This window comes from Balaenoptera acutorostrata, chromosome 14 (assembly GCF_949987535.1).
Source record: "Balaenoptera acutorostrata chromosome 14, mBalAcu1.1, whole genome shotgun sequence".
In the NCBI taxonomy this organism is placed as follows: domain Eukaryota; kingdom Metazoa; phylum Chordata; class Mammalia; order Artiodactyla; family Balaenopteridae; genus Balaenoptera; species Balaenoptera acutorostrata.
Genome location: NC_080077.1, coordinates 49,993,777 through 50,009,672, shown reverse-complemented (window position 1 = coordinate 50,009,672; position 15,896 = coordinate 49,993,777). Strand labels below are relative to the sequence as shown.

General features: G+C 41.1%; 1 protein-coding gene across 3 annotated transcripts; it reads left to right on the top strand.

The window, feature by feature from the left end:
- The first annotated feature begins 6,493 nt into the window (after positions 1 to 6,493).
- GTF3C6 (general transcription factor IIIC subunit 6) lies at positions 6,494 to 15,896 on the top strand. 3 transcript variants are annotated; one of them, XR_009005258.1, is made up of 7 exons: positions 6,494 to 6,665; positions 7,016 to 7,096; positions 9,215 to 9,278; positions 9,383 to 9,427; positions 10,960 to 11,073; positions 14,045 to 14,124; positions 14,655 to 14,789. XR_009005258.1 is itself a non-coding variant. In XM_057528141.1 (6 exons), the coding sequence occupies exons 1-6, from the start codon at positions 6,552 to 6,554 to the stop codon at positions 14,951 to 14,953; spliced, it is 717 nt and encodes a 238-aa protein (XP_057384124.1). In that variant the 5' UTR covers positions 6,508 to 6,551; the 3' UTR covers positions 14,954 to 15,896. The 3 variants fall into 3 exon arrangements, 2 of the variants coding, with proteins under 2 accessions (XP_057384124.1, XP_057384125.1); XM_057528141.1 differs by lacking the exon at positions 14,045 to 14,124 and having other exon boundaries at positions 6,508 to 6,665; positions 14,655 to 15,896; XM_057528142.1 differs by lacking the exons at positions 10,960 to 11,073; positions 14,045 to 14,124 and having other exon boundaries at positions 6,508 to 6,665; positions 14,655 to 15,896.

Here is a 15,896-nt window from a genome sequence, read left to right as displayed (position 1 = left end):
CACGCACTCCAAGAGTGCCACGCTGCTACCAAATTAAGTACAAGCTGGTTTCTTTTGATTCAAAGCCCTCCAAAAATGATCATTCCAATTTTATTTCTAATACTAAGTTACTTTTTTGCAAGCTGAAATGCTTTGATTAGTATGTTCTCAGTATTTTAATTGAGTCTGGTTGTTGGCATGTGAGATAACCTGAGAACTTGTTAGAAATGTGTATTTTAAGTCCTGTCCTATACCAGACCTGCTGAATCAGAAACTCTGGCTGAGCAATCTGCGCTCTAACAAGCCCTCCACAGTGATTCTGATGCAGCTGAAGTTTGAGGGCCGCTGGTCTAGCATTTAGTTTTTGAATTTCAAATGGAGTAAGAGATGGATTTAAAAAAAAAAAGAACCTAATGGAATATAAACTATTATTTAAGTGTAAAATGTTTTTTTTTAAGACAAAATGTTAACACTCACTAAAGGCTCTTTTACTAGAATTCTGCTACTAAATATAATTTTCATATAGGTTCTTCTTAATTTAGAAAATGTGTTCTAAAGGAAGAAGACCAGATTAAACAATTTTTAGTTCATTTGTCTCCTCCTAGTGGCAGGCTTTTAAATATTGACCACGACAACCTCATTTATGTTTCTCAGAAATCATAGTTCTGAATTTTTTTCATGATTCCTCTTATTAGCTACAATTAAAGTCAATTGGCCCTCCTACCAAATTACATAGATTCTTCCATATTAGCTCCAACTATGGCTGCAGAAAACCATGTAATTTATCTCTTCCATGGCTCTTTTTAATCTGACTTGTAAATCTTCCCTCATTTTGTTACCAACTTCTTAGCAGTAGAAATTCATTACTTAGAACATTTGAAATGAGTTTTCTTCCTTTACAGAATGTCAACAACATCCAGGTGTTTACCTTTATTCCTCTCACTACCGCTCCCTTTCTGGCAATGCCACGGGAACCACACAAAATCTCCAGGGTACTGGGAGAGCCACTGCCTCCGAATCTCTTTTCAATGAGCACTTTGAGCCCTCAAGCTCCTAGGCTGTATTGACTTAGGGTGTGAACAGATTCCTTTGACTCTTAAAATCAACAAGACAGGTCTGATTTCTTCCAAAAGATTTTATTAATATGGCAGGATAATTTATGGAGATACTAGTACACTACATTTTCCCCTTGATCCCTTCCAAGCGGGCAGCCAGGCCATTTGTATTCCTTTGTCTTGGATGTCTAAAGGATGGAAAGCTGAAGCTACTTGAAAACCATGGCTTTTCCCATCTATTGTTAGAGTCTGAGCTCACTGAAGAAATTATGCTACATGTCTGAGAGGTAAAAGAGAAGAGGTGCCTTTATTTACACTGGAGGAAATGAGATTTCCTTAGGCTGGGAAGGAGTGTAAACTGGTGCGTCCTCATTCCCCTAGCAGCACCCTGGAGAAGTGTCAAGACCTATGGTCTGCTTAGAAAGGCTAGACCACTAAGCGTCAAGGTTCCCAAACATAACAGGGATTCCCATGCTCTGTGGAAACAGAGTCCCTGCATTTCAAGGATCTGTGTGACTTCACACACGGGCATCTCAGCAGTAACCAATGTGCGCTGAAGACTGGAGCAATCTCTCTCTCCAAATACTATGTATGATCTGGGAATGGCGGGGAGGCAGTGTAAAAGGGAGGAAACTGATGGAGATTAAATTTTCCTGCCATCCTAATGTGACAGGGGCTCAGTTAAGTTCAATTTGATTTAAAGAAAATAAACGTTTTTTAAAAATACATCCAAGTTTGTGACTGCAATTCACATACTAGGAAATACAACAAAAAACAAAGCAAAAAGAGATGGAGAACACAGTAATGGACAGGTTCACGGAACAAGGGACACTGATGCTAATGTCACTCAAGTCTTGCTATACAGATGACGTGGCATACATTAGGTGTGACCTCCCTAGTTCTTTGTCTCCCCTTTCAACTCTGTTAAGGTTGGATACTCCGTGTCATTCCTCCAACCTTAGCTAGCCTGATGCAGGGGTTGACATCTCTAACAGGTCTGTTAAGCTTCCCACTTTCCCAGAAAAGGTAACAGAGTATAGAGGAATATGTCAGACAAGTAAAGTTTCCTAATTTTCTAAGTCTCAGTTTCCTAATGTGTAACATGGAAGTTAGACTAATGAGGGCTGATATTTAGCTTGCATGCCTGCTAATAACTTAAACCATACCCGTTGTTAAATTATTGAAACTCTTCCATATCAGTCAGTAACAAGCAAGTGCCCCAAGCGATTTTCGCTTCCCTGTTCAGTTCTAAAACTAGCTGCTTCTATTATTGTTGTTGTCTTTTTTTTAAAGCAACAGCTTTATTAAAATATACACATATCATCAAATTTGTTCTTTTTTTTTTTTTTTTTTCAAACATCTTTATTGAAGTATAATTGCCTTACAATAGTGTGTTAGCATCTGCTTTATAACAAAGTGAATCTGTTATACATATACAATATGTTCCCATTTCTCTTCCCTCCTGCATCTCCCTCCCTCCCACCCTCCCCATCCCACCCCTCTAGGTGGTCACAAAGCACCGAGCTGATCTCCCTGTGCTATGCGGCTGCTTCCCACTAGCTATCTATTTTACATTTGGTAGTGTATATATGTCCATGACACTCTCTTACCCTGTCACATCTCACCCCACCCCCTCCCCATATCCTCAAGTCCATTCTCTAGTAGGTCTGTGTCTTTATTCCCGTCTTGCCACTAGGTTCTTCATGGCCTTTTTTTTTTTTTTTTTTTCCCTTAGATTCCATATATATGTGTTAGCATACTGTATTTGTTTTTCTCTTTCTGACTTACTTCACTCTGTATGACAGACTCTAACTCCATCCACCTCATTACAAATACCTCCATTTCATTTCTTTTTATGGCTGAGTAATATTCCATTGTATATATGTGCCACATCTTCTTTATCCATTCATCTGTCGATGGACATTTAGGTTGCTTCCATGTCCTGGCTATTGTAAATAGAGCTGCAATGAACATTTTGGTACATGACTCTTTTTGACCTATGGTTTTCTCAGGGTATATGCCCAGTAGTGGGATTGCTGGGTCGTATGGTAGTTCTATTTGTAGTTTTTTAAGGAACCTCCATACTGTTCTCCATAGTGGCTGTATCAATTTACATTCCCACCAACAGTGCAAGAGTGTTCCCTTTCCTCCACACCCTCTCCAGCATTTATTGTTTCTAGATTTTTTGATGATGGCCATTCTGACCGGTGTGAGATGATATCTCATTGTAGTTTTGATTTGCATTTCTCTAATGATTAATGATGTTGAGCATTCTTTCATGTGTCTGTAGGCCATCTGTATATCTTCTTTGGAGATGCACAAAAATAAACTCAAAATGGATTAAAGACCTAAGTGTAAGGGCAGACACTATCAAACTCTTAGAGGAAAACATAGGCAGAACACTCTATGACATACATCACAGCAAGATTCTTTCTGACCCAGCTCCCAGAGAAATGGAAATAAGAACACAAATAAACAAATGGGACCTAATGAAACTGAAAAGCTTTTGCACAGCAAAGGAAACCATAAACAAGACCAAAAGACAACCCTCAGAATGGGAGAAAATATTTGCAAATGAAGCAACTGACAAAGGATTAATCTCCAAGATTTACAAGCAGCTCATGCAGCTCAATAACAAAAAAACAAACAACCCAATCCAAAAATGGGCAGAAGATCCAAATTTGTTCTTTTAAAGCATACAATGCAGTAGTTTTTAGTATATGCAGAGTTGTGCAACCATTACCACTAATTCCTGAAAATTTTCATCACCCCCAAAAGAAACCCCACATCCAAGAGCAGGTATTCCCAATTCCTCTTCCCCTCAGGCTGTGGCAACCACCAATCTACTTTCTATCTCTATAGGTTTGCCTATTCTGAACATCTCATATAAATGGAATCATTCAATATGTGGCCTTTTGTGTCTGGATTCTTGGCGTAGTTTTCAAGTTTATCCATGTTGTAGCAAGTATCTGTACTTCATTATTTTTGCTGAATAAGATTACATTATATACGTGTAACACATTTTGTTTGCTTTTTTTTATTGCTTCTATTTTTAAGCAAAGATAATTTAGTTTTTTAAAGCTGGTGTCTGGGTCTTATGATCATTTTTAGGATTGAGAGTAGACAGTATTAAGAGTGGACTCCAATTACAGGTCATGGAAATTCCTCCCAATCACCAAAAGGCTTCTTTCAAAGCTGATGCTGATGGGTTATTCTGCCCAATAAGTTTCCTGTTTTCTGTCTGAGAGATGTTTCAACCTTTACGCTAATTTTCAAAGGGCATGAGCTCCAGGCCATGGAGCCAGTACTATAAGGTCCTCTTTCCTCCCAAGGGAATGGTTTACTAGTCTATGTGCTATGTTATAATATTAAAATTTACAGATTTTGTATACACATATATTTTTGTAAATACGTAGAGTATCTCTGAAAGGGTACATAAGAAACCGTTAAAAACAATTGCCTATAGAAAGGGGAGCTGGGAGACAGGGATGGAAGGCTTACTTTTCAGTCTCTATCCTTTCGTAAATCATTCAAAATAAATAAAAATAATAATTATGTCTTAAATAGTAAACAATAATAACCTCCACTAGAAGTATGAGGCTTGTTTATTTGAAAGGGACATCTTGAGTCATTACACTGACCTCGTAAAACATATTTTCATTCCTCAAGCCTTCACTGTCTGCTGCTCCCTCAGCTTGGACTGTCCTTCTCCTCTTTATCCTCCCTGAACCCTCAATAAAATCTGACAATTTATATAATTTTTCAATTTACAAAGCACTTTTTTTTTTTTTTTTTAATTTTTTGGCTGCGTCGCAAGGCATGCAGGATATTAGTTCCCCAACCAGGGATGGAACTCTGTGCCCCCTGCATTGGGAGCAGGGAGTCCTAACCACTGGACCACCAGGGAAGTCCCCTACAAAGCACTTTTAGATACATGATCGAATCTTCAAATAAAAAAATATACAGTAAAGATGAATAGTTTTATCCTCATTTAATAAATAAGAACACAAGGGATGAGAAAGTGCAGCAGCTTGTGCCAGGTCACAATTATTATATTTCAGAGCTATAATTCAAATCTACAACTGCTAACAAGTCCAGTGATTTTTCCACTTTTTTTAAGCTACAAAATCCTATTCATTTAATGGAGGAACTGGGTAAAAATGCACAAAAATGTTTACTAAAGTGTTGTGCAATATCAATATTGCACAATAAATACCATCACATAGATCTGTATTTATCATGGAAAATATGGACAAACAGCCATAATACTACATATAGTGAGAAAAGCAAGTTTAAAACAGATGTACACATAAACGATGTGTTTATGTATAAAGAAGCTGGAAAGATATATTGTGTAGGAAAATGGGATTTTTTGGTTTTTTTAATAAACTTTGTTTTTTTTTGTTTTTTGTTTTACTTTTTATTATTAGTTTTTGGCCGCGCCATAGGGCACGCGGGATCTTAGTTCCCCGACCAGGGATCAAACCCGCACCCCCTGCATTGGGAGCTCGGAGACTTAACCACTGGGCCACCAGGGAAGTCCCCTGGTTGTTTTTTTGTTTTGTTTTGTTTGGCCGCACCGCGTGACTTGCAGGAGCTTAGTTCCGGGACCAGGGATTGAACCCAGGGCCAAGGCAGAGAAAGCACCAAGTTCTGCCCACTGGACCGCCAGGGAATTCCCGAAAAAATGTTTTTTAAAAGTTGTAATACTCTAAATTTTTATATATTATTACTAATACTAGATTAAATGCACATTAGTGCTTAATATGTTCTTAATAGTGGGATTATCTCATTTAATCCTCACAATAACCAACTTGCCTAAAGGCTTACTGTTAAATAACGCAGCAAAACCGGACGAGTACCAGACCCCAAACCTCATGCTCTTTGGAGGTAGATCATCCTGTCTCACGTACAAAGATCATTTATTTTATAATCAGAAAAATCCATGAGGTTACTTTAAGAAAATCCTGTTCAAAACTTCACTTAGCTGAGTCTCCCGTACTCCCCAAACAATCTGGGTCTCTTACAGCACCTAGGGCAATCTGATTAGCATTGGTTGATCCCTTATTCTACCTCTCCTGGTTGCCTGAAACCCCAGCTCACTTCCTCGCGCAGTGGGCGCCCGATACGTGGAACACTGAGGAGTGCCCTTTACTTGGCTCGTGGAGAACTTGAATTGATGATCATTGCTCACACGACATTAGGAATTTCTTTCCAAGCATTGTAGGCTGGGGCCACACGAGGCCTCTCCATTTCCCTCGCGCACCGTAGCCTCCTTGCCTGCACCTACTTCATCCCCTCGGCTTCCACAGTGCTTTCGTCCCACCTGGGCGGGGAGCCCGAGGGTTCCCTAGGTCGCGGGACCTGCCCGGCCGGCCCGCCAGGGCCCCGGCTCCGGCTCTCGGGACAGGGACAAGGAGCTCCAGGTGGGCCCGGGAGCCGCCATCTCGCGTGCTGGCAGGAGCAGCGGGCGCGGTCGGAGCCGCGGCGGGGCGGGAGCTGCTGCCCGTACTCAAGATGGCGGCCCCGGCGGGCGGGGCCCACGGCTCGGAGGCCGCGCGGAGGAGCGGCGGCATGGCGGCGGCGGCCGAGGAGCCGAGTCGGGGGTACTGGGACGAGGAGGAGGAGGCAGTGAGTGCGACAGCGGAAGCCCGCGCGGCGGTGGCGAGGGTGGCCGCTCGGCTGTGTGCGGGGAAGGGACTCGCGACGCGGCGGGCGTGCGGGGGCTCCTGGCGGGACCGTGCCCCAGGGCGCGCGGAGCGGCGGGCAGCTGGCCTCAGCCCTACGGGCCACACGGAAGTTCAAGGGGGAAGGAGGGAAGTTACCTTAAGTAACGGCGCGCGCTTCCTCTTGTTGAAAGCAGGACCTAGTTTTCACAAAGGTGGGATCGTTGCACTGGGGAGGTTTGGCTTCTCTCGTTAATGCCTGCTTCTTCTTGCACACTCGCAAGCTAGCGCCTTAACGCCTCTCTCTTCCACCAGGAGCAGTTGGTTCTGGTGGAATTATCAGGAATTATTGATTCAGACTTTCTCTCAAAATGTGAAAATAAATGCAAGATTTTGGTGAGTCTTGTAGAATTGGGGGGTTGTTGTAGATTTTCTTAAATTTAAAACAAGAGTGGTGAAATATACCCGTCCCTAAGATTGATATATTAATTTCACGTGAACAAAGCAGTGAACGCTGGAGACAATCACAGAAGTACAGGGGGACTGTGGGAGCAGCTGGGAGAAAGTTAATGCCTAACTCTGCCTGAGTGTCTGCCGGTGTGGCTGGAGAGAGTTAAAGATTTGGAGGGTTAAAGCATTTTGATATGGAACATTAGGTTTTGAAAAAATACACCGTTTTATATAGTGAGAAGGGTGAGAAAAACACAAAGGGCAGAGAGGATAATTAGATATGCACACAGAGGTTAAACAGATGCAGACTGGTATATATACAATGGGTAAACAACAAGGTCCTACTGTATAGCACAGGGAACTATATTTCAATATCCTGTGATAAATGATAATGGAGAAGAATATGAAAAAATGTATATATGTATAATTGAGTCACTGCTGTGCAGCAGTGATTACACAACATTGTACTTCAACTATAGTTCAGTAAAAAATAAAATTAAAAAAACTTCAAAAAATAAAATAGGGCTTCCCTGGTGGCGCAGCGGTTGGGAATCTACCTGCCAATGCAGGGGACGCGGGTTCGAGCCCTGGTCTGGGAAGATCCCACATGCCGCGGAGCAGCTGGGCCCGTGAGCCACAATTACTGAGCCTGCGCGTCTGGAGCCTGTGCTCCCAACAGGAGAGGTCGCGATAGTGAGAGGCCCGCGCAGCGCGATGGAGAGTGGCCCCCACTTGCCGCAACTAGAGAAAGCCCTCGCACAGAAACGAAGACCCAACACAGCCATAAATAAATAAATAAACAAATAAATAAAATCAAAAAAAAAAAAGAAAGTATATGAGAATAAAATGTATCATTTACAATAGCAATGAAAATTTAAAAAAATAATAATAAAATAAAATATGGAAAACAGACAAAAATAGTGTGGAGAAGGGAGAGAGAATACCTATTAAGAAAGGACTTCAGAGACCTCACACTGTGCTGTTGACTTGAGCTATGGTATCGTGAGTTACCATCTGTTTTTTTTTTTTTTTTAATTTTATTTATTTATGGCTGCGTTGGGTCTTCGTTTCTGTGCGAGGGCTTTCTCCAGTTGCGGCGAGCGGGGGCCACTCTTCATCACGGTGCGCGGGCCTCTCACTATCGCGGCCTCTCTTGTTGTGGAGCACAGGCTCCAGACGCGCAGGCTCAGTAGTTGTGGCTCACGGGCCTAGTTGCTCCGCGGCATGTGGGATCTTCCCAGACCAGGGCTCGAACCCGTGTCCCCTGCATTGGCAGGCAGATTCTCAACCACTGCGCCACCAGGGAAGCCCTACCATCTGTTTTATCTTTAAAATCTTTTGAGCATTTTTGACAAAACTTCCTTTGTTCTTACTTTATCTTGAAGAGGATGTTGATTGAAATAGACCTTGCTACTTGGGTATGAATTAAGTAGTCTTCAGTTTGTAGCTGCTGTGATGAGAGCAGTTTTAGCTTATCTTTTACTTGCTAGGACAAGAACCTCCAGAGGTTCCCCAGCTTTGGAAATCAGTCTCCTTGGTAGCAAGGTTTCATGTAAAAGTCTTGTTCTTTTTTTGCCATGCCACATGGCATGCGGGATTTGGGATCTTAGTTCCCTGACCAGGGATCGAACCCGTGCCCCCTGCAGTGGAAGCGCAGAGTCTTAACCGCTGTACCATCAGGGAAGTCCCTTGTGCTTTCTTTTTTAAATTGAGACATAATTGACATATAACATTATACTAGTTTCAGCTGTACAACATTTTCAGTATTTGCATATATTGTGAAATGATCACCACAATGTCTAGTTAACACCCATCACTACACATTGTTACAATTTTTTTTCTTCTGGTAAAAACTTTGAAGGTTTACCCTCTTAGCAATTTTCAAATATAAAGTACAGTATTAACTACAGTCACCATGATGTTCTTAAACATCCCAGGACTTACTTATTTTATAACTGGAAGTTGGTATCCTTTGAGCCCCCGCTTCACCCATTTCACCCATTCCCCCCACCCCCAAGGCTTTTTCTAATGATGATTTTTTAATGATCCTATATTCTGTTGTAGGGAATTGATACTGAGAAGCCCATTCTGCAAGTGGACAGCTATGTCTTTGCTGGAGAGTATGAAGGTAGGAGGAAGTCAGAGAGATGAAACTCCCTTTTTTTTTTATATGCCTTTCAGAGAAAGTAGCTCTGTTACTTCTCAACAAGTTGCTTTCATGTTTTTCTGCAGACACTCTTGGGACCTGTGTTATATTTGAAGAAAATGTTGAACATGGTAAGTGATTGCTATGTTGACTCAACTCTTTTTACTATGAAATATTTCAAACATACTTATGTATGGTGGATATTAAAATTATAAGATCTCATGTACCCCTTGTCTAGCTGTATCAAATCCTCCCGTTTGGTTAGGTAGTTAAAAAACATTCCACATACCTTTGAAGCCCCTTGTATACCCCTCTCCAAACCTACTCCCTTCCTCTGTCTTCAGAGGTAATCACTCTCCTGAATTTGGTGTTTCTCTTTCCTATACCTGATTTTATATTACATATGTATGTATCTGCACACAATAAATAGCACTTTCTGTGTATTTTCACACTTGATATGTTATAGCATATTATACATATTATTCTATATCTTTTTTCAATTAGAGATGTTTCGAGATTTATACGTGTTGATATATATCTGTTTTTCCTGTTGCTTAAGATTCTATTAGTGACTATACCACAGTTTATTCTCCAATTAATGGACATGTAGGTTGCTTCCATTTTTACCAGTAATTATTAATAACTACTAAAATTTATTGAGTGCTTTCTGTATGTCAGGCACTGTTCTAGGTGCTATAAGTATTAACTCATTGAATCCTCACCACAAGTCTATGAGGTAGATGCCATTGTTATCTTCATTTTATATCTGAAGAAACTGAAGCACAGAGAGGTAAATAACATTCCCGAGGTCATACACAAAATAAGAGGCAGAGCCAGGGTCTGAGCCCAGGTGGTCTGCTCCAGAGCCCATTTTCTTAATTATGCTTATTAACTCACTACAGAAATGCTGCCATGAATATTTTTATGTTTCCTTGTGCATATCTGTAAAAACGTCTCTCAGGTATACGCTTAGAAAAGGAACTGCTAGATTGATGAGTGTGTGTACTAGATTCAACCATATGAAATTACCAATTTGGGCCGAAGAGCGACAGTTTCATGTGGTTGAACTTAATAGATGTCACTGTGTTGCTTTCTAAGGTGTAGTATCAGCCACACAGTGGCAGGGTGTGGAAGTTTTCCGTGTGCTTCGCATCCTTAGCACAGAGCCTCATCCTCCCTCGTGCCTACGCCCACGGTTTTTATAAAGCTGTGACCCCCAGCAGCAGCTTGGCAGCAGTTTTTTTCTCATCTTCTTTCATGATCGGTAATGTTCTCCACTCCAGTCCGGCTTCAAGCAGTAGGTCTGCCTTTGGTCCTTCACTTTGAGTGGCAGAATTTTCGACCTCATTACCCTGTAAGGCCAAATTCCTGGCCCCCCCTTTGCTGCTTCCGGGCTGGAGCCTAATAGGCCCATAGCTTTAATCTCGCTTTGTGTTTCTATCTCCTGGAGATGTTTGTTGTCTTTGAGTTCACTGTGCCTTTGGTTCCTGTGTATTTTATCTGATATTTCTCTGTGCTTGGAGCTGGAGGAATGAGTTAAATCTTGAACTTACTACACTATCTTGACAGGAAGTAGTTTAACTCTCTAAACTGGAATCATTGAGGCTTAACATGATTATTTGATGGCATCAAGCAGTATAATAGCGTTCATTTTATATTCTAGTGGATGCAGAAGGCAATAATAAAACAGTGCTAAAATATAAATGCCACACAATGAAGAAGCTCAGCATGACAAGAACTCTTCTGACAGAAAAGAAGGAAGGAGAAGAAAACATAGGTTAGTTCACTTAGTTCTCTGAAAATCGGTGATTTAGTATTGGCTTTATGAAACACTGCTGCCAGGATGTTCTTTGTACTTTTTAGTAATAACTATATGTGATAGGTAAAGTATATTAAAATTGAGGTACTCCATGAAAAGTACCAAGCATAGATTTAAAATTTAGTTGAATTCTCACATAGCGGGGGGCACTGGAGACATACAAGAAATTTCTATCTTCTTTGCACTGGAAACAATTGTGAGGAGTTTGTCAAGAAACTTGACATGATTTCAACCCCAGGGAATTCAGCAACTACTTCTCTCTCTCTCTCTCATTAAAACTTCTTTGTAAGTGCAGAAGATATGATGATAGCATTCCCAAGGAGTAACCCAAGGAGTAACCCCATAGGATCTCCTGAACTTTTGGCAGATGCAGTAACCTTCCCCAATATACTCACAACTGGAAGAAGCTGGCTTTATATGTGGGAGGGGCTCTAGGACCACAGTTGTTAGTCCTGTGTCTCGTTCTTAATAAGCATCCATTTAGCCTTCTCCAGTTGCTCGTCATCCCACACTAGAGACCTTAGGCCAGTGCTTCTTGCACCCATAGCAGGCGCATGTTTGTGGAGATGAACAAATAAACACTTGGTGGTTTAAAAGCCCATTGCTCACCACGCCAACCTCTTTCTCTTGCCCTAGGGAATTTGGGAAACGGTCAGAATAAAGGTGTTTGTCCACCAAAAAAAAAAAAAAGGCTTATTGCTCAAAGACATATTTGAAACGCTAGTAAATGAGACCCTATTGATGAATATTCATGGTTTGACTTATTGTATTTTAAGGAATAAACATTTGAAGGTATATTAATCATTTAGAAATTAATTATACCAGCTACACATGACTATATAACAAATCTTTGTTCTTTTTTTTTTTTTTTTTTTTTTTTTTAACAAATGGGACTTAATGAAACTTCAAAGCTTTTTTTTTTTTTTTTTTTTTTTTTTTTTAAGGATTTTCTTTTTAATTAATTAATTAATTAATTTTTGTCTGTATTGGGTCTTCGGTTCGTGCGAGGGCTTTCTCCAGTTGCGGCAAGCGGGGGCCACTCTTCATCGCGGTGCGGGGACCGCTCTTCATCGCGGTGCGCGGGCCTTTCTCCATCGCGGCCCCTCCCGTTGCGGGGCACAGGCTCCAGACGCGCAGGCTCAGCAATTGTGGCTCACGGGCCCAGCTGCTCCGTGGCATGTGGGATCTTCCCAGACCAGGGCTCGAACCCGTGTCCCCTGCATTAGCAGGCAGATTCTCAACCACTGCGCCACCAGGGAAGCCCAAATCTTTGTTCTTATATATTCCACAATTATCCCTTTTTTTAGGCACTCCAAAAATAATAGGAAGAAGTAGGCACTTGAAGTTCTAGAATGAATTCGAAAGGCAGATACAGATCAGATAGCTTAGCTGTCATTTAGATATTCTTTTTAAAGGAAGTTATATAATTTCCTCTCCTATAGTCCTTAATAATCTAATAGACCTTTGGGAAGATTTGGGTGTATCTTTCAATCAAATAAATTAGTAACCAACTATTCAAGGCTGTATTGGTTATCTGTTGCTGCATAAAAAGTCACCCGTAAACTTAAAGGCTTAAAACAACAACAGAACACCATCTTACACGTTTCTGTGAATCAGAAATTGGGGAGCAGCTTAGCTAGGTTGTTCTGGCTGGGGTCTCTCATGAGGTTGCAGTCATTGTGTTGGCTGGGCTGTAGTCATCTGAAGGCTTGAGTAGGGCCGGAAAATCTAATTGTAAGATGGCTCACTCACATAGCTGGTGAGTTTGTGCTGCCTGTTAGCAGGAGGCCTCACTTCCTCACCTCCTCACACTACTGTCTGAGTGCCCTCCTGACACGGCAGCTGGCTTTCCCAGACCAAGTGATCCTTAAGAACAAGGTAGAAGCCACAATGTCTTTCATGAACTATCCTTAGAAGTCACATTCTGTCATTTCTGTGATATCCTATTCCATGTGGGAGGGGACGACACAGGGGCGTGCATGTCAGGAAGGTGAGGATCATTGGGGACCATCTTGGAGGCTGGCTGCCAAACATGGCAAGATGCTGGAGGCAGAACAAAATAGACAGGAGATGTGGTCCTTACTTTCTAGGAACTTGTGCTCTAAAGCAAATCACATTGAAACAGACATGGATGACTATGACTCGACACCCCTTTCACTCAACTTATTTTAAGTATCTGTTATGTGCCAAGTATGCTAGATAACAGAGTAGGCTTTAGGATGGCTTTGAGGTTTTGAACTTGGTGACCAGGAGAATGACGTTATAGCAAGAAAAAAATATGAAGTCAATTGTTGAAGCTGAACTGGAGGGAAAGAACAAATCGATTTTTGAAAGAGGGAGACTTTATAGTAGTAATACATGAGAAAAGATATGGGATCAACAGTAAGGATGTTTCAACAAACAGCTGCAGAGGAGTTAGTTTATGATGGGGGATAGGAACAGATGGGTGCGTGAACAGGGTGACAAGGTAGGTTGGTATATCTTACAGATATCTAATGGAACTTTGAAGATAAGAGTAAACAGCTTGGGCTATAGGAATTGAGGATCCATTGAAAATACTTGACTGAAAGGGTCATAAGGATGAAAGAAAAAAATGGCTAGCATTATTGGAGCAATTTTTTTTTTAAGATTTATTTATTATTTATTTATTTTGTTTACTTTTGGCTGTGTCAGGTCTTAGTTGCAGCATGCGGCATCTTCGTTAAGGCATTTGGGATCTTTCATTGCGGCGCGTGAGCTCTTCGTTGTGGTGCACAGGCTTCTCTCTAGTTGTGGCGTGCAGGCTCCAGGGCACGTGGGTTCTGTAGTTTGCGACACGCAGGCTCTAGTTGAGGCGCGCAACCTCAGTAGTTGTGGCATGCGGGCTTAGTTGCCACGCGGCATGTGGGATCTTAGTTCCCTGACCAGGGATCAAACCCATTTTCCCCAGCATTGTAAGGAGGATTCTTTACCACTGGACCACCAGGGAAGTCCCTGGAGCAGTTCTTGATTATGGGAGTTCATTGACAGGTAAGGGCTTTGACTGTGAGTATGGAAAGGAACAAAACATTTTTTCAAGGGTTTTTTTTGGAGAGGTGTCTTATTTCACAGTTGGATTTTTCAACTCAAAATGACAAATAAATGTTGACTCAGAAGATGATAGAGTGGTATCATCCATTGTATTATGAAAACTGAATGGGTAAGGAGAAAATTGTAGGGAAGTGACAAAATTTTCTTCAAGACAAAAGATGGCAGTGGGAGCTCAGTCATCTCTCAGAATGAGTTGGGAATTGGACTCTGGGAAAAGGGCTTGAATAGTAACTGAAGTTGATTACTTTTAGTGATTTTGACGATGCATACCCTATAGGCATTCCTAGGTCTCCATGTAAGATGGAAATTACATGATCATTTATCAGTAGGTACAGGCACCATGTTCCTTTCTTTACGTTGGGGTTTTATTTTGATAAATATTCATATGAACATTTAAATTAAAAATATATGTAAGTAACTGAAATTCCTTTTTCATGTTTCTTGGTTTGTCCCCCTGCCTCCTCCATTAGGTGGTGTGGAATGGCTGCAAATCAAGGAAAATGATTTCTCCTGTAGACCCAACATGATTTGTAGTTTTCTGCATGAAAATGAAGAGGATGAAGTTGTAGCTCCAGACCCAGATAAATCTTTGGAGTTGGAAGAGCAAGAGATTCAAATGAAAGATAATTCAAACCTGAGTTATGAACAGGAGAAACCACCGAACTTGGATATAGAGGATTCTGGTCCTCTGATTGATATCCCTTCTGAGACAGAAGGCTCTGTTTTTATGGAAACTCAAGAAACTGCCTTAGAAATCACTCCTAGATGAAATGTTTCTCATAAAAACTAGTCATGAACTTTTTAGAGTTTTTATATAAAATAACTGGCTTTGTAGTTTTCAGTTCACAATTTTATTATTTTTGTTGGCTATATACACATTTCCAATTATAATATAGTTTAATATATTAGAATCATTAAGGACCAGATATGAGTTTTTAAAAATATGGTTTCAATGACTATAGGGACCCTTCTGTGATGAGTCCTTTAAAATGGGGGTTTTACTAAGGTAAGTGTGAGTTTCTATTGCAGCCATCACAAATTACCACAGACTTAGTGGCTAAAGTGTATTAAGCTACATAAGTGTATTGTCTTATAGTTTTGTAGGTCAGCCATCTGATATGGGTCTCACCTGGGCTAAAATCAAGGTATTTGCAGAGCTTCATTCTCTTCTGGATGTGGCGTGGGGGACTCCATTTCCTTGTTCATTCAGTTGTTGGCAGAATTCAGTTCTTTGCAGCTGAAGGATCACGGTCCCATTTCCTTGCTGTTGGCTGAGAGCCATGCCCAGCTTCTAGAGGCTGCCTGCATTCCTTCACTCATGGTCCCCTTCTCTTCAAAGCCAGCAATGGTCAAGTCCCTCTCAGTCTTTGAATCTCTTCTGCTTCTTCCATAATCTTATTGATGATGGACCCTTCTGCCTTCTTTTAAAGGTCTATTTGATTACACTGGGCACACCTGGGTAACTTCCCTATTTTAAGGTCTATAACCTTAATTCCATCTGCAAAGTCCCTTTTGCCATGTAATTTAAACAGGCATAAAACTGAGAATTATGGCATGAAAATATTTAGGGGGCCATTTTCCAGTCTACCAAAGTCAGTATTACTCCTGAGAACAGAAAAAGAATTCAGAAGTGCTTAAGGGTGAAGGTACAGTTCTGATATTCCAGCTTTAATTTCACTTCTTTCCCACTGAATAAAGATGATTGGAATTCA